This window comes from Stegodyphus dumicola, chromosome 9 (genome assembly GCF_044657685.1).
Source record: "Stegodyphus dumicola isolate Sdum_Otavi_A_Nest chromosome 9, ASM4465768v1".
NCBI lineage: Eukaryota > Metazoa > Arthropoda > Arachnida > Araneae > Eresidae > Stegodyphus > Stegodyphus dumicola.
In genome coordinates this window covers 163,715,987-163,742,134 of record NC_140776.1, presented here as the reverse complement: position 1 = coordinate 163,742,134, position 26,148 = coordinate 163,715,987, and the positions used below count along the sequence as shown (strand labels likewise).

General features: G+C 33.3%; 2 protein-coding genes across 2 annotated transcripts in view; one reads left to right on the top strand and one right to left on the bottom strand.

Moving 5' to 3' along the window:
* Positions 1 to 26,148, bottom strand: part of LOC118183029 (allatostatin-A receptor-like) — an 888,863-nt gene that overhangs the window by 112,729 nt on the left and 749,986 nt on the right. The gene's annotated exons all lie outside the window — the stretch shown is intronic.
* On the top strand, positions 22,680 to 24,251 carry LOC146995533 (uncharacterized). Its single transcript, XM_085824499.1, has one exon. The coding sequence runs from the start codon at positions 22,680 to 22,682 to the stop codon at positions 24,249 to 24,251; it is 1,572 nt and encodes a 523-aa protein (XP_085680625.1).

The following is a 26,148-nucleotide window of genomic DNA, read 5'->3' as shown; positions in this document are numbered from 1 at the left end:
CTTTACATGACATATATATTTCAGTGTAACGAAAGGAATTGTGAAATAATAAACAATGCTTATGTACAAATAGTAATTTTAAGACGTCTAGGGTGTATTCATAATCGATCAGTTGACAAAAATAATTGCATGATGGATATGATGAGTATAAGTGTTTGCCATGATGGGTATGAGAGTTTTTCAATTCTTTATACGAAATTATATCTGAAACGTATGAACGTAACGAAGCTTTACGGGGAACCAAAGTAACAGATCATCCAGTTTCGTCAGAAAAAACTGAAGAAAACAAAATAGTGACGTTACAATCAAAGGAAAAATATTCGATGTAGAATAAATCCAATCGCTTGTTCTAATAATAATACGTGTCATTTTATGCACAAATTTCTCATCACGAGTCAGACTCGTGGCTTTTGTTTATGATACAAATTCTTTATCACGAAACAGACTCGTGGCTTTTGTTTATGATACAAATTCTTTATCACGAGTCAGACTCGTGGCTTTTGTTTATGACATAAATTCTTTATCACGAGTCAGACTCGTGGTTTTTTATGACATAAATTCTTTATCACGAGTCAGACTCGTGGCTTTTGTTTATGATACAAATTCTTTATCACGAGTCAGACTCGTGGCTTTTGTTTATGATACAAATTCTTTATCACGAGTCAGACTCGTGGCTTTTGTTTATGATACAAATTCTTTATCACGAGTCAGACTCGTGGCTTTTGTTTATGACACAAATTCTTTATCACGAGTCAGACTCGTGGTTTTTGTTTATGACACAAATTCTTTATCACGAGTCAGACTCGTGGCTTTTGTTTATGATACGAATTCTTTACCACCAGTCAGACTCGTGGCTTTAGTTTATGGCACAAACTCGTGGTAAAGAGTAACGTACGTGGTTATAGGGTTATAGGGTTAACGTGCTATTTAACCCTATATACCCAAGGTGGTAGCGCTAATACGTCAACCGAAGGGTTAACGTATTAGCGCTACCACCTTGGCGCAGTTTGGCGGTTTTTTACAGAAGAAAAAGGTGATTCGGTGAATTTTTTGGATTGCAACCTACATTAGATATGGTTGCCAGAATTTGACGACTCCTACTAAGGTGGTTGCGGTAATAAGTAAGTACTAAATTGGTTTTTACTCTTGTAACAATAGGGGAAATAACGAAAAAAAAATTGCACGTAGCCTCAATCAGTGAGACCTAGATGCGAGACGAATACTACTGTTCAGTGATTTTATTCCTTTTTTTAATACCCTTCCACTGAAAAAGAAATGGAACGCGTAAATTTGAAAACTGTATATGAAAAGCAAGCGACAGATAATACTGATTACGACGAAAATGGCCTTCAGAAAATTAAGTAAAATTCAACTAACAAAACCAAGCGTGATGAAAAGGGGAAAAAGTAGATAAAATGTAAAAATTTCATGCAATTAAAACGAACTTACATATTTTTAAAATTCCGTCAAGATTAAAGTTTCATCCAATGCATTATTAGCTGCGATTGAATAAGTTAGTAGTTTATGAAATTAACAGGGTAATTTTTATTTATTCTGAAGTGAATTTTTTTAAGCGCCTGATAATGATATTTATTATGAACTCTGATTTACTTCCCTCTTGGTCTGTTACTATGGTCGTAATTTCGTCATCGATTTTTCTGATAATATGTCGAGTTCAGATTTACAACACACATTATTTGTCGATGTCTATACAATGTGATGAAGCGATTCTTTCAAAATTGGAATTAGAGTTTTGTTTTTTTTAATTCGCTCATATTTACGCTTAAAGAAGAAACTAAAAACAATCAGAGATGTATTTCTTTACACCATCGAACAGGGCGGAAAAAATCATATAAATGAAAGTTGTATGAAAAGAGTAGTGTAATAATCATAAATAATTAATAAATATTTTTGTAATAAGTAATTAATATTTAAGTATTATTATTTAAAACTGTAGACGAATTTTGTAAACAGAATTATTTAATCTCCTGTTTTTATAAAGCTGTATGATAAAATAAATTTTAGTTTTGGGTTCATTAACTATCACATTCAATTTGAATAAAAGCTTAGGAACTACTCTTATATGCGCCCTCAGGTCGCCAAATTTCTCGCCAAACTCTACGCCGCCATATTACTACTTTAATGTTTTGTCTACATTTCGAATTTTAAGTCTAAACTGTCTCCAAAAATGCGGTTTTCGCACATTCAAAAAACACATTTTGAAGACACAATTTAAGCTAAAAATCCGAAACAAAAACAAACAAGTTAGATACCAAAAACATAAAGTTTCTAATCAAAAATATTTGACAAGAATTCATGTACACAGCGATATGTTTTGACTTCAAAAAACATCTACGAATTACACACTCTAGGCAGCGAAGAAATCTACGAACTACGCACACCTAGCTTCAGTAAATTAACATATCAACAATAAATTTCAAATAATACCATGTACATAGCATTCTGTTTAAACTCGAAAAAAAAAAATCTACGAATTGCACAATCTAGGCATTGCGTACAAATCAACGAAATAAACTAAACTAAATTACAAACAATTCAAAAAACAACAATAACAACAAAAATTCATCGTAACATTCTAAAAAATAACATTCTAAAAAATAAAAACAGTAAAATAAAATGCACTTACTATAATACATTCCTGAATAAAATTTCGCCAGTCACACAACGTCTCTGAACAAAAGTGCCACGATTTTGCTATATCACATGTCTTTCTCAGATTCAAAATTTCAAAAGTAACGATAAAAACTTCCTCCAAAGTTAACTTACGACACCAAAACTACAATCCAAATCTTAAACTACGTTGACAACCACATACTTTACCAGCAACCATTTGACTGCAAATCCACACAAGAATTATCAGGAACGCCCTTCTTCGTCCAAGTTCTCATAGCAGCTCCGCATTTCGGACTCCGTTTTAAAAGTCCCACAGAAATTCCAAAAATACACTTTAATCCTCATAAACACACACGTGAACAAAAGACTCGTTAACAACTTCAACATCGTACCTTTTAATACTAAATTTACTTTCTACACAATCTAAAATACGCGATTGAAATCTTGCCATCCCGTCTATCATTGCAACATAGGCCATTTCAAAACACGCACGACACGAACCAACGAGCAATTAAACCACTCCAGCAAAAGATTTTTTAACGTCAACAGGGTTGCCATACAACACGCAACCGCGCCAAAAACCAGCGCAGAACACATATCGCCCCATTTGGTGAAATGAGGGCGCATATAAGAGTAGAGCTAAAGCTTATCGTATAGAAAAACTTTTTTTAATTGTAATTTACTTTTCTTTGTATCTGCAATCACTTTAAAAGCGGTATTTCAAAACGAAACTTCATTCGGGTTTGAGGATTGAAGGTTTGGTTTGGCTTATATATTTTATTTTATCATACAACTTAATAAGCAAAGCACTCGAGAGCTATCTGCCTAAGAGAAGGGATGCCTTCCTGGAAGACTTGCTAAGGAAAACTATATCTTATACACGTTACACAAGGGGAAAACCACGAAAACGCCTATACAGCCAACCTGTTCAGCGGGATTCGAACCCCGGATTGAACTACCGGCGTTCAGGAACTTTTCCGCTAGGCCGATCTTTTAATACTGATCCTAAAAGTTAAATTTTTCCTAAAACATCAATATTTAACATTTTGCCTAAGTTATAATTTTGTAAATATTTTAAAACTTTCGAAGAAAACATATGTTTGATTATATACTAAATACCTTTCTTTGATTATATTTCAAAAATGCATAAAACATTTTGTAAGCTATTTAAGTACTGCTGGACGGGAAGCCACTGTATTTATGTATGGTATTTTTTACATTTGAAACGTACGATCCCAATGCTTATGTTTCCTAGTTCCATTGCATTGATTTGCGGAATGCTTCAGAAGCACGTACGAAAAAATATGTTGTTAATATAACTTACCATCACCGTACACGAAAATCTAACAGTCTAGAGTATTTTCGTAAATGTCGATACAAATATCGCTTAACGACTCAGGAATTCTTCATGTAATATTATACTTCTTGTTAAATAAATAATTTTAAATAAATTATTTCATATTTGTTCCAAAAATATTTTCAACTCTGTTTCATCATCAAGCTTACAGTCAGAGAAAATAAATGTTCTGTTTCCTGCTAGTCTCAATATATATATAGGACTCAATGTATATATGGGACTATGCATATTTTATTATGCAATTAAAGCAGAACATGAGAGCGTGTAACCCGTGCCTTAAGCCTATAGGAGTATATAGATGCATAGGCGTATGTATGAATTCCATATCTTCCCCAAAACTTATACGTTTTTATAAGTAAATTTTATGCTTAGTCTAGCGTTCTTATTGAACAACATTCGCTGACAAATATAGCCTCCAAATAATAACTCTCGGACTTGCATGACATTGTATGAAGAAAAATGACACGAAGTTTCTACCATTCAAGGAGGCTCCAATTCGCGAAAAAAAGCTGTAAAAGTATATGTTTGTGTATAACATAAACAGCACGTAAAGCGAGACGTTGTTGGAAATGATTTATGGCGGTTTGTAAAGAAACCATAAAGGGGCGGGGAGGTCCTTTCAACATAGCTATTCGCCACTTACTTCCCACCCTCTGAAAAGATCCAGCAAGACATACAGGGGTTGGACAAAAATATGGAAACACCTTTAAAAAAACATGTTTCTTTGCTTAATATGGTGTAGGAAACCCGTTGGCATCCAAAACAGCTTGCAGTCTTCTCGGAATGGATAAATACAGTTCCTGTATGTTTGCCAAGGGAATATTATACCATTCTTCCTGAAAAACGGTGGAAAGTTCAGATAACGATGTTGGCGGTGGATAACGAGAACGCACTTTCCGTTCCAATGTAGACCACAAAGGTTCGATAATATTTAGGTCTGGTGACTGTGGTGGCCAGGGGAGATGGGACAACTCATCTTCGTGCTCAGAAAACCAGTCCTGGACAATGTTAGCTGTGTGAACAGGGGCTTTGTCGTCTTGGAAGACACCATCACCATCGGGGAACAACGTTTGTACCATGGGATGAATTTGATCGGCCAAAATGTTCACATAAGTCTTGGCAATCATGTGCCCTGACACAGTTATCATGGGGCTAGCAGAGAACCACGATATGGCTGCCCAAACCATAAGAGAACCACCGCCATGTTTCACTCTTGGCAACAAGCAGTCTGTATTATAGGCTTGAGATGGCGTTCTCCAGACGTAAACTCGGCCAGAAACAATGTGAAAGAAGACTCGTCAGACCATATTACTCGCTTCCACTGCTCTATAGTCCAGGCATTATGACTTAAACACCACCTTTTCCTGTTACGGGCATTAGCATCACTGATGAGTGGCTTCTCAATTGCACACGGCCAGCAATTCCCTGTTTATGAAGCTCCCTTCTAATTGTTTTGGTACTCACAGGGTTCGGTAACACAACATTCATTTCAGCAGCAACTTTTGCAGCTGTGGTCTTCTTATTTTTCGTCACAATTGCCCTTAATGATCGTCTGTCACGATTATTCATGACACACTTTCGTCCGCGCTGTGATTTAGCAGATGATGTTTGTTCCGCTTTTCAAATATGCGGAATAAATCTTCGATACAGTACTTCTTGAAACACTAAACACCTCGGCTACCTTGCTTACGGAAGCACCCACCGTACGTGCTCCAACAATTTGCCCACGTTTGAAGTCTGTTAACTCTGACATAATGCAATGACAACCTCACATAACAGTACTCCGACAACAACTGAACTGTTCAGCACATTTACGAAGTTGTATAGGTGGCGTCAGTAGTCAAAAACGCCAGCGCCACCTACATATTTCATTAAAATCAATCTTTCTTTTCAAACATGCATTTCACAAGGTGTTTCCATATTTTTGTCCATCCACTGTATATATGCGAACAGACTTCAGAGGATATGTTCTGCAGAGCAGTGTAAACTTTCAAAGGAAGACACCTTGGGATGGAATTGACAAGGTAATGGCGCTATCCAAAATAAGAATTTTATATACGTGCATTTGTCACAACGTGTTATGTAACGTGTTACAGATTTTACGCGTCCTGTACTTAAAATTATATACATTCAGCTACAAATAATTTTGTACAGCTTAGCGGGAGCAACGATAAAAGTAAATAAACAAAATTGTTTAAAAATCTGAAAGCTCTCAGATTTTAATGCACGTCGAAAGGGGCGTTTTTTTTAACGTTTTAAGTGTTACCTTTATTTATTAAATATCATGTTCTTCGCACTTAAAAAACTTAACCCATAAAATTCAGTTCAAGAGCAATATCTGAAAACAATTTTAAATTGAGCATATCTTTAGAATTTCCGATACACAGTCTCACTCGTTGGAGATAAAAATGTTTTTTCTGTACAACGTTGCCATTGCTCGCTTTGAATTTCTTGAGTTTGTAAATCAAAAATTCGTTAAAGTTTTACAAAATATGAAATCAAAACAAATTCCAAACTTCAAATTTGGGCTTCCAGATGCCCATATTCGCAGGAGGATTACATCATTCAAAATTGAATGGCTCTGGGTACCATTGTTTTATCAAAATGCGAGAAACATGCATACATTTTTGCAGATTCCTCATTGTTTAAATTCTTTAAATATAATACAGGGCGATACTATTTGGTGGCAACATTTTAAAAAGTGAAACAACGATGATAAGGAATCGACACAAAATGCCAAAAGGAAATAATAATCCTTCTGAGCAAATTGCTATTTGTCTTAATAATGACATTCCGTTTAATGTTATTAAATGCCTGTAAGATCAGCATCCTGAAATATATAAACTAAATAATGCTAAAAATTACTGTAGGAAAAAATAGCTAGCTAAAGTATTTAAATAATGATAAGTTAGACGATACTTTGGGAAAGAGTGAAAAACTGAAAAAATACGTATGAAATTTTAATTCTTTATTATTACTTATTTGTTCCTTTCGGGCATTTATAAAGAATTAATGAAACGTTGGCAAAAAGTAAGTGAGGAAGTTTTTATAACGTTTGATTTTTGAAACCATTTTTGAACGGTTATATTTTAATATATTCTAAGGCAAATACAAAAATAGAATAAGTTTTGTTCTAACTAGAAAACTTTCATGCTTTCTGATTCATTAGAAACGTCTTAAGAAAGCTAAATAAATTTTGTTTCAGTAATGATAGATGTGTCATGGTTAATGATTTGCATTAACGATTACGTACAAGGAAAGTTGGCTGGTGGCTGATGGACTAACGCTTTCTGGAGAGCTTGATTTTTTAAATTCTGCCCCTGTGATATTTTATTTTGTGTTGCAAGAGATGCTTTCGTTTTATTAACTTGTACTTGCTCAATATTCGAAACAGCTATACTAAAATATGTTTATTTATGTACAAGTTGTGTAGGAATTATCAACTTTTATATCAATGTGTATGTGTCTGTAAGAATTATAATCATTTATATCAATTTCTATATATACATATATACACAGATAAAATTCAGAATTTAATTTCCAATAGCCTCTGAAGTTTCTTTTTACTTTCTTGTACGAAGTAAAAAGGAAGTATTGTAATCGCGAAAAGTTTCAGGCAGCATATTTCAACGAAAATATCCATTTTGACCGCTATCGAAAGCAATTTAACGATGTTTTAGCGTGATATCTGTACGTAAGGACAGAATAAAAGACTCGTTTCCGCCAAAGAAATTATAAAACTGCTTTAAAATGAATTCTGAAGAGAATTTTTCGTGGCGTCTGTACGAATGTACGTACGTATCTCGCATAACTCGAAAACGAGTAGCCTCAGAACGTTGAAATTTTTTACATAGGACTACTATAACATGTAGATGTGCACCTCGTATTTTGGTTGCAATCGTATATAAATATATATATATATATATATATATCCACTCTGTTACCCGGCTCAGTGATCTCAGTTTCTTTACACTTATATATTTGTAAATTGTACATTTTTTGCTTTAAAAATGATTCAATATGTTGTTTTTTTCTTACGGTTAAGGTTTTTATGCCTTTAGTAAATCTGTATGCAATATTTTTAGAATTATCAACAATTTTTAAAGTTGTTTAAGTGCGCTAAGCCTTTTTTTTTGATGGCGGGCATTGATTGTTTACATTTGAAACAGCAGACTTGTGGATTTCTTGCCAATCTCGAGAAACTTAGCTTCGCAACAACAAAGATAACGCCTTCATTTATTATTGCCAATTAGATCATGCTTAATCCTTTCTGGAATTTTTTCGAGAAATAAGTGTTTAAGATTTACTTCGCAATTTTAATATAGATATTTTGAGTTTTATGTATTTTTGCCTTGTCGCGAAGTGAGAACTGGATTAATTGAATGAGAAATACTCAATCGTTTGTGAAAAACAGTTTCTATTTTGTTTTGTTTGCTTAATTTCTTTTATACACCATTCTAGCTTTATTATAGTATTTGAATAGAACATGTGGCAACGATTAGATAATTAAATTCTTTAAATGATGTAAATTTTGTGCATTATGAGTTATAATATGATAGAAATATAATACTGTTAAGTGAATCTAGCACCAGAGTGTGGCTATGGTAAACAAATACTCTTGAAGTGAATTTTAAAGAATGCATTTATTCTATTGTGGTTTATGCGTAGCCGGCGAAGTAGATTTAATTCAATCCAATAAGTTTAAATGAAATGCAAGAAAAAATGCGTATAATTTAATATTTCGTACAAGGAAGTCATGTGTTGTACTCATCAGATTTTTTAATATAGTTAATAACGTTAATAACGTTATTTGATAAATACATTAGGATTTTCTTCGAAGCTAAAGAGATGAAAAATGAGTAATGCCTTCGCCGGCAATCGAAGCACAGGCCTTTGGGATACGCGCCCAGCGTGCTGACCGCTATATTATGAAGGCATGCTAAGAAGGCGGGAGAAACACCTTAAAATTTCTCTTTCCTATTAAAACAAATAATAAGCTAATAAGACATTTTTCTATTCAAAATTAATCCCATTCTTATGATTCTTATATATGGTATAATTTAGAAGTAGGCAGTCGTGGTATTTGTACAGAATTTAACGGAGAGTCAACTAGAGAAAATGAAACCTGTAAGGCCTCGTTTAATTTTTAACTAGTTATTTTATGTTAATGAACTTTCCTATTCTTCTCGTTTCCCATTTTCGTCCCAGAATGTAAATTTCTAGCTCGGGTGCTATTCAAATGAGGTAGAAATAAGTTAGTGTTGAAAAGAAGTTTTTAGAGGGTAGAATCAGAGCGTGTTCTGCCTGCTGAATTGCACGTTGTTCATTTCGATTTCCCTGAGAATAGTTACAACTTGGATAGCGATGGCCGAGGATGGCCAAGGCAGCTTGTGGAATATTCCAATTTGTAAAATATCAGCGATTTTATGCAGAACTATCAGAAAATCTAGTGCAGCTCCATCTACTGAAACAGGCATGGATTAATCGTTAGATGAAAATTAATCTTGCTATTTCCGTTCTTCCATCTCTGCTTCTAAATCAATAAAGTACAAAATAAGGCAAAAATGCAAGCTTAGTTTGGAGGTCATTAGTGTCTCCCATCACCCTTTTGTCCTGAACATGAGGGACCTGTACCTGTTGGCTCTCGAAATTCCGGTTTAGTTAAAATATATAATAAACAAGAAAGTTACTGTTATACATAATTTTATGTTTTACTCTGACGTGTGGCTCTTGATGTTCATGATCATCAAGATAGATGAGTGGGTCCTTGCAATCTCAGAATACACGTAAAGAATCCGCAGTGATATTTCATATATTATTGTACGTATATACGTACAAGGCGTAGCGTAAGAAGACAGGATTTGCATTGTTGAAACTGCTGCATTTCGATTATATAACACTGTCACTTTACTTGAATTTATAGTTTACAACCTATAAAATTTACGAAACAGAATAGGATACAATCGTCAAACGGATTCAACTATTCTTTGAAATTTTATTGATACGTATTGATATTCTGCGTGAAACTTCTTCGTGCTTATTATAAACGTCTAAATAAATAAAATAAAATTTTTAAAAAATCTGAAATGTTTCAGATTTTAAATTAGGTCCGTTATATGGGGCTTTTTTTTAATGTTTTGTGTGTTACCTTTATTTATTAAATATCATGTTCTTTACACTTAAACCATAAAATTCAGTTTAACAGTAATGTTGCAAAATAATTTTAAAATGAGCATATTTTTAGAATTTATGATACAGAGTCTCGCGCGCTGGAGATAAAAAGGTTTTTCTTTCCCCGTAGAGTGTTGCCACTGCTCGCTTTTAAATCCTTAAGTTTGTAATTAAAAAATTCGTTAAAGTTTTACAAAATAAGAAATCGATAATAAAACAAATTCCAAATTTCCAATTTGGGCTTTCAGATGCCCATATTCGCAGTAGGATTACGTCGGAAGGCTGTAGGTACCGTTGTTTTATCACAATGCGAGAAACACACATTTATGCAGATTCTTCATTATTTAATTTCTTCAAACATAATGCAGGACTCTAACATTTGGTGGCAACAGTTGAAAAGTGATTCGCCGTTATAGTGATTCGACGCAAAATCTCAAAACAAAAACAATAGTCCTTCAGGGACAAAGCCCCTTTGGACTAATAAATAAAAAGGGAAAAAGAAAAATCTAAAATATTTCAGATTTTAAATTACGTCTAAAGGGGCGTTTTTTTAAAGTTTTGTGTATTACCTTTATTTATTAAATATCATGTGCTTTACACTTAAACCATAAAAGTTAGTTCAATAGAAGTGTCGCAAAATAATTCTAAAATGAGAGCATTTTTAGAATTTTCGATACACAGTCCGACGCGCTGGAGATAAAAAATGTTTCCCCCAAGTGTTGCCGTTGCTCGCTTTTAAATAGCTGAGTTAGTTACTCAAAAATGTATTAAAGTTTTACAAAATATGAAATCGGTAATAAAACAAACTCCAAATTTCAAATTTGGGATTTCAGATGACCATATTCGCATTAGGATTACGTCATTCAAAATTGGATGGCTCTAGATACCGCTGATTTATCACAATGCGAGAAATATACATACATTTATGCATATTTTTAATTTTTTAATTTCTTCAAATATAACGCAGGACTGGCAACAGTTTGAAAAGAGAAAAGACATTTATAGGAGTCCGACGGAAAATGTCAAAATTCGTTTTGGCGAAAAAGCGAAATTACGAATCCTTTGGACTAAAAAGCGAAATAATACTTTTTCAGGAAATCAGCATGAAAATATTTCTCAATTACACGCCCTCTTCACCTGATATTAAAGCAAATAGAAAAGCAATACACAGATTTTTTTGTATTAAATGAGTAAATAAAAGGGAAAAGTTTCTTGAAAGAAGCAATCGATAGATAATAATGAAATGGACTAACAGATGGATAAAAGAAATAAAATCACGAGGGGACATACATATAAAGTAAAACGAAAATAATGTCGCATTAAAATACGATTTACGTCGCGATTTTTATCGATTTAGCAGATAAGAGCTAAATACCAAAAGTCTTGTAGACAGAAAGGAGTTGCCAGAAAAGGTGCTTTATTAGTTTTGTTAAGAAACTACAATAAAACCTTAACTCGCTTTTAGTATAATAAAAAAAAACTTTTTGATGGTTGATTTTAAATCTTCTTTATAGTTGTGTTATTTATAAACCTTTACAACACTTAAGTTTATTAAATCTTTTCTTTACTTTGATTTGTAGGCACAGAGTTAACTTTTATTCCTTATCGTAATAATTATTGAGTCACATAAAATATCTCCGCGCGTTTTTGGTACATTTTTGAACAAATGTTTCATTTATTGAAAATCAATTTTTATCAAGTACATATTGATGATTATTATCTACAAACTTTTGCCACGTTTCGGGTATCTTCATAATTCCATCGGTGTAGAACTTCTGTGGTTTTTGGTCGAAAATCTTGGAGGAGTGATTTTCAGCGACTCTTCGGTCGGCCAATTTTTTACCATCAACATAGTTTAGCAGTGACCGAAGAAAATGGTAATCAGACGGTGCTAGGTCGGGCTATATGGTGGATGCATCAAAATGTTCCAACCAAGTTCCGTCAATTTGTTCCAAGTCATCAAAAATGTCTGCCCTTTCTAAACTCCCTTTAGAATACAACTCCCTTTCTTTTGGCCAATTTTGGTCGCTCTTTCTGTATTGCTTCTTTCAAACGGTCCAGATGTGCACAATACAGGGCCGAATTGATGATCTCGCCAGGTTGCAATTTATGTGGCACCCAAACATTGAGCTTCTTTTTGTAACCTGCTCCTTTCAAATAATTCCAAGCTGTTATGTGGTTGATGTTTAGTGCCTCTACTATTTCCTGACAGCCTACATGCCGGTCCTGCTCCACCAGTTGCAAAATTTCATCGACATTTTTAGTGACTGACCGACCAGAGCGAGGTGCATCTTTTATATCGAAATTTCCGGAACGGAATTGAGCAAACCAATCCTGGGTCCTTCGTTCACTCACTGCACTCTCACCATAAACTTCATAAATTTTTCGGCCTGTTTCTGTAACATTTTTACCTTTTTTATAGGAAAAAATCTGATGTGTACACCAAATGACTTCCTTGTACGGAATATTAAATTATACGCATTTTTTCTTGCATTTCATTTAACTTATTGGATTGAATTAAATCTACTTCACCAACAGCGCATAAACCACAATAGAATAAATGCATTCTTTAAAATTCACTCTAGTATTTGTTTACCATAGCGACATTGGCGCTAAATTCACTTAACAGTATTATATTTCGTTCATATTATAATTCGTAATGCACAAAATTTATATCATTTAAAGAATTATCTAATCGTTGCCACATGTTCTATTCAAATACTATAACAAAGCTAGAATGATGTATAAAAGAAATTAAGCAAATAAAACAAAACAGGAACAGTTTTTCATAGACGATTGAGTATTTCTCACTCAATTAATTCAGTTCTCACTTCGCGAGAAGGCAAAATTACATAAAAACTCAAAATATCTGTTTTAAAAATTACGAAGTAAATCTTAAACGCTTATTTCCTCGAAAAAATTCCAGAAAGGATTAAGCATGATTTAAATAATAAACGAAGGCGTTATTTTTGTTGTTGCGAAGCTAAGTTTCTCTAGATTGGCAACAAATCCACTAGTCTCCTGTTTCAAATGTAAACATCAATGGCCGCCATTAAAAAAGGCTTGGGAATTAAACAACTTTAAAATTACTGATAATTCTAAAAATATTGCACACAGATTTACTAAAGGCATAAAATCCTTAACCGGAAGATAAAACAACATAATACAATCATTTTTAAAGCAGAAAATGTACAATTTACAAACATATAAGAGTAAAGAAACTGAGATCACTGAGCCGGGTAACAGAGTGGATATATATATAAATATATTTATATATTTATATACGTTTGTTGCGGGCGATTGCAACCAAAATACGAGGTGCACATCTACTAGTTATAGCAGTGCTATATACAAAATTTCAACGTTCTGAGGCTACTCGTTTTTGAGTTATGCGAGATACGTACGTACGTACATACGTTCGTACAGACGCCACAAAAAATTCTCTTCAGAATTAATTTTAAAGCAGTTTTATAATTTTTTGGAGGAAACGAATCTTTTATATCTGTCCTTATGTACAGATATCACGCAAAAACATCGTTAAATTGCATTCGATAGCGGTCAAAATGGATATTTCCGTTGAAATATGTTGTCTGAAACTTTAGCGATTACAATACTTCCTTTTTACTTCGTATAAGGAAGTAAAAAGCATTAGATAACGTATTTCTTCAGATATTTCACTCATTTTCAAATCAATATAACTTTTTTACACAAGCAACGAATTAGAAAACTATTTCTACAGACAATGGAAGCTGAATGTCACCTTTTAAGCACATGTTCGTTTGAGACTATCGGGTGAGTGTTGCCGGATATATAAGCATCAACACCAGCTAGTGGCAAAAAATCGCGGAGACTTTTTATACGACCCAATATTTAAATAACTAAATTCTAAATTTCATGTAAAAAGGTATTCAAATCACTAGACTTATATAATCATATTTCATATGTATTATATATTTTATATTTCATGTAAAATGTATTCAAATCACTAGACTTATATATTAAACTATATATCACTAGACTTATATAATCATACTGAATTTATAAATCTGTTTGAGAATTATGCAGCCGTTTTCATTCATGAATTAATTACTGTTTACCAATTTATTATTGTAATTGATTCATATTGTGAAACCTACAAAGAAGAAAATATTTCAGCTGATCGAGGTAGAAAAGATTTGATTACGACCTATAAGTCATACATGTTAACATTTATATTAATGGAATTTTGTATAGCAATCAATTCGCCCAAGGTAAGCGAATAATAATGTCTAAAAGTTTGATTAAATTAATAGAACAATGGTTCTCACTTATTATTCCACCATTCCAATGTGAAGAAGATGGATAACACTTTGTAGATCATAGTTTAATTTATCATATTTTCTTTAAATTTATCTGGCATATAAATTTCAAAAGATAAGTAAAAATGACTTTTTAATATGCTATATATGTATAGTATATATACATATATAGCATATTAAAAAGTCATTATATATGTATAATATTAATTAAATATTATACTATATATGTATAATATTTAAATTTTATTATATTTAATATGTATCTATTATTTATACAGTTACTAGTATAAACAAACGTTCCTAGAATGGAACGTGATCAGCAGTTATCGCTTCAAACTATTCAGAACTCAGAACTCAAGGCAATGCAGGTTAGGTTAGGTTAAGTTATTTAATTACGGCAAAACTTCGAGGGCTATCTGCCTAAGGCGAAGGATGCCTTCGTGGAGGACTTTCTAAGGGAAACTGACTCGTATACACGTTACACATGCAAGGCAATGCAGAAAGCATCAGTTCTAACTCTGAACTCAACTGCACTGCTGTTATCTCCGATCTTACATAGTTTTCCTTCGTTCTGTAGAGAAATTTTCAGTACCTTCGATTTCTCGAAATTGCTGGAAGGTATATACAGTCACAGTTATAGTTACACGGTTACACATGTGAAAAACCAGGCAAGTGCTCATGCAGCCAGTCTGTCCACCTGGAATCAAACTCATCGAACTATCAGCGTTCCAGTGACTTTACCGCTCAGCTGGTGTTGGGCTGTGTTCTATTAGTTCTTATTAATTAAAATTATGCATAAAATAAATTTATAATGCTATTGAATAAAACTTTTCTGTTAACATATTTAAGAATGTGTAAGGAGTAATAGATTAAGAATTACTTCTAATATTATTATGTAATTTTCTTCTAAAGGAATTAAAAAATAAAGACAAACAAAAGCTTCTTTAGACTAATTAATTATTCTACTATTAAAAGTCATATACAACTGGAATTGACATTCCAAAATTAAATAAATGCATTATTAGGCGATAAATCAAGTTGTGCATAAATATTAAATATGAATACGCTCATCTCAATTATTTAAAAAACTGAATGTGAATATGTTAAAAATTAAGAGAAAAAAGGTTTCTAGATTATTCGCTAGAAATGTTACATCTTGAAAAATGAACCAAAAGGATATATATATATATATCCTTTTGGTTAATTATTTATCCTTTTGGTTCTTTTGGTTCGTTCTTCATATATACATGTGATGTACCAGCTTTTGTCCGGAATGAATAGATTGGTGAAGAATCATAAATGTAGTCGTAGCTTAAATTATCAGACGATAAGTTTAAAAAACAGGATCCATTTATCATTATTCAGGAGAAATAGCAGTTACAAAATCAGATATCCGGAGTAAATAAAACGAATTACTAATAACTTTTTGTATGAAGTTTACTGCATCGTTACATTAAAGAAAAGCCCCCGATATTCCTTTGCGAGTCCTTTTATAGCCTCTGGAAAGGCGGAGCTTAAAGAAATGACGTCAACCTCGTTAGCCATTCCAGTTCGCTTTAAATATTTCCAGAACATTCTATAACTGTACGTGTAGAAAAGGCGAGAAAAACAACTTGACTACGGGGCTGTGGATTTAATTCTACGTACTTTCAAATAAGAGAACGTCGCCATTAAAAATGAAAGCAACATACAATTAGAATTTATGTGTATTCTTGACTATGGAATTTTATTATTACATACATATATATATATATATTGTTACGGATTTTGTATTTATATAGCAATTTTTAGTGGAATTTGTAATTAAAATTGCTTTATATTCTCGTGCTATGCAGCACGAGACTTATTTGAAGGGAAATCTACGCCGGAAAAATTAAAATACAGGAGCACGCGCATTTATCATTTTTAATAAATAGATGTATCGTAATTGTACTCTTTTGCTATCCAGAAAAATAGAGAAACTTCCAGAATCTTCTCGTGCAGGATTAGAGGTTTATAAAAGCAGGAGGAAAACATCTCAATTCAGTTGTTTAATTAGCGCTGTTATTAATTGTAGCGAATTCGCTGTGAGACTGGATTAGCTTTTTCTGTTTTGAATTGAGTTCTATTCAACGTTTTAGTAGTTCAAAAAATAAATATTGCGTGAGATATTGCGATATTGTACGAATATCTTTGAGGAAATTTCAGCATTTTGTTTTGTTTCTTGGGAAAATAATAGATTTTATTTACTTTTTATCGACTTGTGCATTCAATCCATTGTATTGATACCTATTCACGTAGAGAAATTTTGTAGTGAATTTGTATTCCTTCTTGGCGTTATTAGGCGTTACGCATTTCGTAACGCCGAGCAGCAGGATGCAAACAAACGTCAGAAATGTGACATCACTCATTGTAGGCGGAGTTATGGTGAGTCTCATCTCGATTCTCATTGGCCAAACTCAAGCCATTGTCTTAACAGTGCACACTTTGCTTATATGCTTCCTGATATATGAATGCCTAGCGACTTATCCGCTCAACAAATATAAATGAAATTTATGACATTATTATTTGAAAGTGAGCGCTAGAGATTGTAATTATTTAAAATAGAGTTCTCACGGTTACGGTGAAGTGAAACAATTTCGAAATTTTCGAATGCCGACACACACTTTCTTCCTAGATCATCGATCAGCGAGCTAAAAAACCATAATTAATATTGAAACTATAGACCTATAACGAAAACTGCCGGCGTAAAACATTTGCAAAGATCATTGCAAAGGACCAATCAGAACGCAAGAGAGGAAAGAAAAAAAATACTGAATTTACAAGCTTTCAACGTGTACAACATTGGAAGATATTGGATCATCTCCCATAACTTTGCAGCTTCGTGGCCATCCCGATCCCCCGACCTTACTCGTTGGATTTCTACCTCTGGGGTTAGCTGAAATCTGAGATGTACACATCAAACCCATGATATTTGCCAGACCTGAAAGATGTCATAAGATGTGACGATATACAGATTCCTTCTGCGATTTTCCTCATACAACCCGTTACGATCTGCGAAGGTGAGACGCAGAAAGCTTCTTAATTCCAAAAAAAGTCTTTTTTGTCTTCTTCTTTCCTGTGTCGCAATTGGTCCTGTACAATTCCCTTCTTTGCAAATGTTTTGAGCCGGCAAGTTTCCTCATACGCGTATTGTTCCAACACCATTTATTGTTTTTAAATTCATTTATGGTATGTTATTATGTATTTACTTATGGCATGTTCAGCTTGCGCACGAAACAAGTGGATGCTGCCGTTCGAAAATTTCGAATTTTGTTCACTGTAACCTTGATCGTGAGATATCTATAGTATTAACTCATCACAATTTCGAGATCATACCTTCAAATAGCAATATCTGAAATTTCATGAGTGGATAGGCTGCTACGGGCTGCTAGGGGTTCATCTATCAGCGAACTTTTTTTATGACCACCCTGTATATGTACACTAGTATATGTATCACTACGATGTGTGCACTAGTATATGAACGTGTTTCAGGTGATACATATATTAAGCAGGTTTCTTATTACGTATGCGTATTTCTCTGAAATATATGTCATAATACGTATGTTAAACATCAATTTGTTACTGAACGGAAAAAAAAAATATGAAAGCTTTCAGATTTTACATTATGCCCAAAGGGGCGTTTTTTTAACGTTTTGTGTGTTAACTTTATTTATTAACTCGGCGGAAGTCGCACCAAGAAAAGTTACTAGAGTGGGCGCGTGGGGTATCACATATTAATATTTAAAATGCGATAAAAACAGTTTTATTTTATTTTAAAGCTGTTTTTCATGTTCTCGTGTATTATAAATACGTGAATAATAATTGGGTTTCAAGAAATTAATTTCCAAAATAATCTTAGAGTGAAAAATAAGATAAATGAAAATAATAAAAAAATAAACATCATGCATCTAAGTTTCATTGCATCTCTAATACACAATGCTTATTTTATGTCTTTACACTTTGAACGAAATACATTCATGTGCTCTTGGCACAGAATGTTTTCACATTTTAAACATTGCATTCACGTTCTTCTGTCCAATTTATCACATTTATCACATCTTTCATACTTAGTTGTTTCAAATTTCATGTATTCGTTTTAATTCTTCGTCGAAACTTTTGCTTTAGTTTTGCATGCAGTACGTCAGTTTCTTGGTAAAGTATTAATCTCTGATCTTTGTTCAAGACTTTTTTTCATTAATTGTAATGCTAAGTTCTTCAAAAACAGACTTCTGTTTCTGGTTGGAAGATTAGCAGTTGAATGTAATATAATTCAAGCATTTGTTACAGCAGTATTCAATGCAGGAAAGAAAATTATCATTGACCACCTTCTTGTTATACTGGCAGTTCAATAATTGGCTGACAATTCATTCCCCATGTCCACTATTCCTTTAGTCATATTATAAAAACATATAATTCTTGACGTTTTATTTTCTCCAACAGTATCATCTACAGTACAATCGTTATATAATGTTGAAAGAATAAGAACAGTTTTTCCTTTTTTAGGAACATTAGGAATTAATGCTTTATCTTTTGCGAAACCAAAAACACCGTAGAAAATATTCCTAGTTTCATCTTCAGTTTCCGAAATGCAATCTTCATCGCTTTCAAATATTTCTAATAAATCTCACAGGCGTTGCATCTCCAGTTCATAGGGAGTCATTCTTTTTACCATAATGCGGTTAGAAATTTTTAAGAATTTAATGTCAGGTACTTTAAAATCACTTGCGAGTAGAAATATTTACTGTTACACTCTAGACATAAATTTCTGAACTAAATATTCGGTCAGAAAAACACTTACGCGAACAGGCGCGTGCGGTGTGTCATACCCCAGTTCCAACAAAATACCGATAAATTTTTTTCTGAAACACACAGGCAAAGAAAAAGCGGTTCTGAAAGTCAACCACAACTAGAAACTCAGCTACTGAATGCAGCACAGAATTTTAGTTTCACAAGTTAGGAATATTCCACTTTTATGTAGGGGTAGGGTATAATATACCCCACGCGCTTTCCCGCGGGTTAAATATCATGTTCTTCGCAAGTAAACCATAAAATTTAATTCAAATAAGCAATATCGCAAAATATTTAAAAGAGCATATATTTAGAATTTCCGGTATACAGCCACGCGCTGGAGCCTTTTTTTGGGGGGGTACAGTGTTGCCCTTTCTCGCTTTCAAATCGTCGAGTTTCTTAATCAAAAAACTCATAAATGCTTTACGGAATATGAAATAGGTAATAAAACAAATTCTAAATTCCAAATTTGGGCTTCCAGATGCCCATATTTGGTGGAGACGTACGTTATTCAAAATTTGATGGCTCTAGGTACCGTTGTTTTATTACAATGCGAGAAATATACATACATTTATGCAGATTCTTCATTATTTCATTTCTTTAAATAGAATACAGGGATCTAATATTTAGCGGCAATAATTTAAAAAGTGATTTGCCGTTTATAGTAAATCAATGCAAAATACCAAAACGAAATTAATAGCTCTTCTGGGCAAACTGCCCCTTTGGGCTAAAAAACATCTAATGGTATGAAAAGCTCTAGCTTCTGAAAACATATTTCGTGCGGATATGAAGCTTCTGTATGTTTTATAAGTATTTTTTCAAGATACACCTTCTAATAATATGAAGAGATTAAATGAGTCGATTGTGTATAAATGAGTCTATTGTGTATAAAGCACATAAGAAAAACCTTCCACATATGAGTTCAGAAATGTTTGATGGTCCTGCATAAGCCTGAGTGTTTCGAGAGGTTTTCATACTCAAATGAACTTTAAAGTAACATATTAAAATCCTGTATATTATCATAGCGCATAATAGCTTAGATTATTGCTTCAAAATATTTATTTCGTAAAAAGAAAATGCAAAGGCTATAAAAAGTACTTCTGATTGATAAAATAAAGTACAAAGATGCATCTAGCTTAAAAGCATTTATTCGTATGGGTAAACAAATATTGCATTCAAATCAATATTACGGAAATGAGGAAAAAAGTATGTAAACTTAACAACAGATGTTGGTTAGCATGCAGTTTTGTCATTGATCTAGACATAGAAATGTCTTTCTTCAAGCATGTTTTCAGATTTGGCTTTTCTTATTCGTATATCAGGGAAAACAAAAGACTTAAGTCATTAAGAGCACCTATTTGTAGCAACTTCGTCTCAGTTTTTTTCTGGAATTAAGTGCCTGCATGGATTATGCAATAGCGCATTGGTGTTATCTGCCCAAGGGAAACAGAAGCTTTAGAGGAAGATCTTTTTCACTGGCATTACCCCGCATCCGTGTTTGTGTGAGTTTACGCAAAATAAACTCAAATATGAGTTGCGACTTTTATTGGAGAAGCCTTTCACAAAGGTTCTTTTCTATAGCGGGTAACTAAAAGCTACTTCTCTATTCTACTTGTATTTACGTCTAACACAAAAACCTTATGTCAGTTACACTGAAAAGGAAACCAAATAATATTTGAAATAAATGAGCTTAACAGTAAAATTATAGCTAAAATCCATTATTAGTTCAACTTTTGAAGATCCGTTGGCGTATGCGTAAAGATTGATATTGTCTCCATGGCATGAGTGTGTATAAGCAACAATGACGCACAGAGGAAAATAAATTTCTAAAGCTGTTTTTGGGACTTAATTTAATTTAATACTAGAAACTCACTTCCATCAGCAACAAACATGTGAAATATCAGTAACATATCTATATATGTATGTATAATATCTCTCTCTCTCGCTCTATACATATATATATATATAATATTTGTATCTATATATTTACTGTATACATATCTATATATGTATACAGTAAATATGAAGAAGGGAATGAAAGCAAATTACACTCTGTTAGAAAAATATATATGCATCCAGAAAACATTGAACATTGCCTACGAAACGAGGCATGCAAATGCAGTTTGGTGAGTTATTTAAATGATTAAAATTCCATCACCAATATCCATTGCGGAGTGATACAATGCGCATCTAAAGTGCGCAGCTGGTAGAATACAAAAGGTCAGGTAAAGCGAGTGACGAGTATTTTCAGCTAATCTGATGGCTTAGATACACGACATTGTAACGAAAGTCGCCTTTAAGACGTACTCAACGAGGGCGTTATGAAAAGTTGGCAGAGGGTCGAACTGGTGGATTGGCTGGCATATTCATCGGAGGGGTATGGTCATTGTCCATTATTGGAACCAGAGGCTCAACGAAGGCATATTCAGCCACCGTATGTGCTTGGGACGTCTCCGGGCCACCAATGAGAGAGATGATCTCGCAATTAGAACAGCTGCCACGTCCGTATCAACAGTTTCGCTATCATCGATTCAACGCCATTGGCCAACTCGCAGAGATATCAAGATATCCAGTGATATTCACAGAAGACAAGGAGACGTTGGGATCAAATCTCGACTGCTATTAAGGGGACCGTGGACTTTGAAAAAGCTAAAAATCGACCAAAATATTGAAATTTTTGTTTTACTCTCGTTGTATTACATATACTTAACTGCATCGTATGTAAAAAACCGAATTTAAATATTCTAATTTTTAACGAAGTTACAAGCATTTAAAATGTGTAAACAACATAAACTTTGCCCTTTAAATTTTGGCGAAAATGTAAACAAATATGTTTCAACAGTTATTTGCTGATATTTATATACTTATATATTTAATTCTTTATAAATCTGGCAATATAGCGTTTTAACTGTAACTGCCATTTCACTGTTTACAGTTTAAAAGTGTTTTCCTCGCTATTTTCTTTAGTTCTTTTGCTAAAAGTGTTTTGCTGTGTTTTATACAACTACATTTTGCAGGACTGTTTATAACTGAGTTTCTTGGACTGGAAGAACTGCAGATTAATTTATAACCTCTTGCGTAAGAGTATATATATATATATATTTATTTATTGTACATTATGCATGCCATAAGTCGTCGTTACCGTAAGCCTAAAGGGCGACCATCGAAGAAAAAACTTGCAGCTGTCAGCAAAATTGAAAAACGATGGGCAGCTCATTCGGAAAATGACGTGACATTGAACAGTGAAGAAGTTTCTTCCAAAAATAAAAACAATTTTTTCTGAAAGTTCTATAGTTGAAGCGAGTACTTCAATAAGTGCCAGTGTAAAGAAACTGAATGAAAGTTTATTACGAACGTCTGACTGTGGTGATAACCGAAATGATGATTCATATATTTTGATAAATCGTAAAATGTGGAATCCATTGCTATGTAATATAAAGTGTGACGAGTGCTCAACCAACTCTTTAGATATTGTTTCGAAAGGAATATATGGATATTCTACAAAACTTGAATTAGTTTGTAAAAACTGTGATAAAATATTTAGTTCAACATTTTCAAGTGAGCGGGTAAAACGATCAAATACTTTTGATGTGAATACGAAACTTGTCGAAGCATTTTTGAAAATAGGCAAAGGCCACGCCGCCTTAGAAGTGTTTTCCATGATTATGGGAATTCATGCTATGGACAAAAAGACATTTGCTAAATGTTTACACAGTTTGTCTGAAGAAAAGGGGAAACTAAAAGGTGATTTCCTTCAGTTTTCTCGAAATATTGTTCGAAATAAGCATAAAAAATTAATTAATATAAATAATGATGAGTGTATAGATGTCACAGTGTCGTATGATGGCACATGGCAAAAACGTGGGCATACATCACTGTATGGAATAGGTATCGTCGTAGATGTCTTGACTGGGTTAGTTATCGACTACGAAATTCTGTCAAAATATTGTCCTGAATGTGTATGCGCGAAAAGAGATATGGATGTTGACAGTGCGGAATTTCATATATGGTTTGAAAGCCACAAACCAGAGTGTTCCAAAAATTTTTCTGGTTCGTCTAATGCTATGGAAATGAAAGCCGCAGAAATTTTATGGAAACGGTCTATCAGTACATGTAATATGCGATATGTTGGGATACTTTCTGATGGGGATGCGAAAACATATCAACATTTATTAACTCTGAATCTTTATGGTAATGACGTAAAAATTAGTAAAGAAGAATGTATCAATCATGTGGCAAAACGTTTAGGGGCAGGATTGCGCAATAAAGTTAAAGAGCTGCGTTCCAGAGGTATATGTATCGGTGGACGAAAAGAAGGTAATCTGAAGGAAACTACAATTTTAAAGTTAACAAACTATTACAGAAAGGCCATAAAAGATAACATACCGGATATACACAAAATGAAATCTGCAATTTATGCAAGCTTACTACACTGTTCATCTACTGATGTCTCACCAAAACATTCGAAATGTCCTACCGGTACGTTGTCATGGTGTTTTTATCAACGTGCAGTAGCAAATGAAGAGCAGCCGAAAGCACATAAAGCCATGAAAACTAAAGTATCTGAAAGTGTTCTTTCTCAAATATTGCCAATTTATCAAAGGCTAGCTAGCACAGAATTGCTGTCCAGATGCATTTCTGGTAAAACACAAAATGCTAATGAAAGTATCCATAGTTTAATTTGGAACAATTGCCCTAAAGAAGTGTTTATTTCTAAAAAAAGGCTAGAAATGTCAGTATTATCAACAATTAATGAATTTAACTTTGGTTGTGTAAATGCCATAAGCGTAGAACAGGAAGAAGTGAACTCGTTTTCCCTACTCATTGCAAAAAAGCGCGATCAGCGTCGCTTGAACCAAAGTAAAAAGAGAAGTTTACCTGCATGGAAAAAACACAGAAATAGTAAAAAATATTGTAAATCACTAAACGATAATGCAATTATAGCAAATGAAGGTAAAACATATGGTGCTGGTGATTTTTAAAAATTTCATTGAGTATACGGCATAAATTGTTTTTACCTGTATAACTTCGAATCACTTAGCAATTTGTCATATGTTTATTTTTGTCATATTTAATATTATGAGATTAAAAATAGTTAAATCTTACAAAAATGTTATCGAATGTTTACAAATTTATATTCAAAGTTAATTTGCTGTTTCTCATGACCATGTATTAAAGGTAAGTTTGAAGGAAAACTTTAAATTCATTTTTCTCAAAACAAATTTTTTCGCAATTTGTGTGTTTTGAAAATGCTCCATGCGTCTCATTTTTAGTTAAAAATGGATGATATTTGGAAGAAACTATATTGTTATATGTTACAGTAGATCTGTGTATGCATTTTTAGATATGAGGTTATTAAGAAGTTTAAACTTGTGAAAACCTTTAACAAAAGGTGAAATTTTTTCGAAAATTGGGTTAAGTTCACAAAAATAGCCTTTAAAAATTTTTTATCATCATATTCAATAACGGATACACAAATACTTTTACCAAGCCTTTATAAGTAACATAAAGCAAACATTAGGAAATAATATTAAAAATTGGAGCGCATGGAGCATTTTAAATTTTTAATTAAAATAATTAATTAATTGCTTTAAAAATTTTTAATTTAAAACAAATTGAAATTTTGAGCATATATTTTGTTTACTGATGCTATAAGATGTACATGTATAAAATTTCTTGTTGAAAAAATGAAAACTTAAAAAAATAATTTTTAAAGTCCACCGTCCCCTTAAAATGCTTGCTCGCCAATGTTATTCCGTCACAAGCAGTATCATCCTACATGGTGCCAATCTCGCTCAAGCTAGACAGTGTCCAGTTAGAGAAATGGGATTTTCAGCGAAGAATCGTGCTTATCTCTCAATGCTGATGACCGCCGCATACGTGTCTGGAGAGGGGAAGGTGAGCAGTCCAATGTACGATTCGTTACCAAGCAGCACACAACCAGAACACATAATGTGGAAGTCTAGGGAGTGATCAGCTGTGAGAGCCATTCACCATTAGTAGCGCTGTGAGGTACTCACACGTTTGTTCAAGACCTTCTGCAGCCAATCGTACTTCCTATGCTAGCATGTAGTCCAAATTCTGTTTTCTAGCAGGACAACGCTAGCCACATACAGAATAAGTTTCCCAACAATGTCTCTGACGTGCTAATCCTCGACTGGCTTGCCAGGTCTCTAGACCTATCGCCTATCAAACATGTTTTGGACATGTTGGGCAGGCAAAGTCAACCATGTACAAATACGCCCCAAATCGCTGACCAGTTGCTCCGTTTGTGGCGCAGTCTACCCCACGTGAACATTCGCAACTTAATAGACTTCCATGCCCAACTAATTATCGGCATATACAGCTGCCAGGGATGGCTTTACCACTTACTGATTTTCAAATTCCTTGTATTAGTTAATCGTAAATAAAACGTTTCTTTCTCTCGGATTTTTTAACATTTGTTTATCTACTCTCTATTACTGCCATAACACTATATTACATAACACTATATTACTGCCGAGTGCCGTAGTTGTGGCTCAGTTTTATCTGGCTACATATATAATTTTTTGCAACATAGTGCGCTTTTTATACAATTTAATGACATAACCGTTTTCACTAGTCAACAAGGGATATGCAGTCAAAAATTAAATTAGCTAAGTAAAATAGACATAGGATAATCATACAGGGAATGAAAGACGAAGCAGTAATAGTAAACATAAGTGTAAAATTGAAATAAAGTCATTTTTACCCATTCATAAACAATATTAGATGACGTAAAAAGGAAAAACAAAAAAGGTTCTGAAAAGCAGCACCGACCATATGAAAGATAAAACAGCAAGAAGCAGGAAAAATTTTTGTGACAGCATCGAAATCTAATTGGAATCGTCAGTTGCCATT

Coding starts and splice junctions, on each gene's coding strand:
- LOC146995533 (XM_085824499.1), top strand. CDS start 22,680: ATGTGGAATCCATTGCTATGTAATATAAAGTGTGACGAGTGCTCAACC.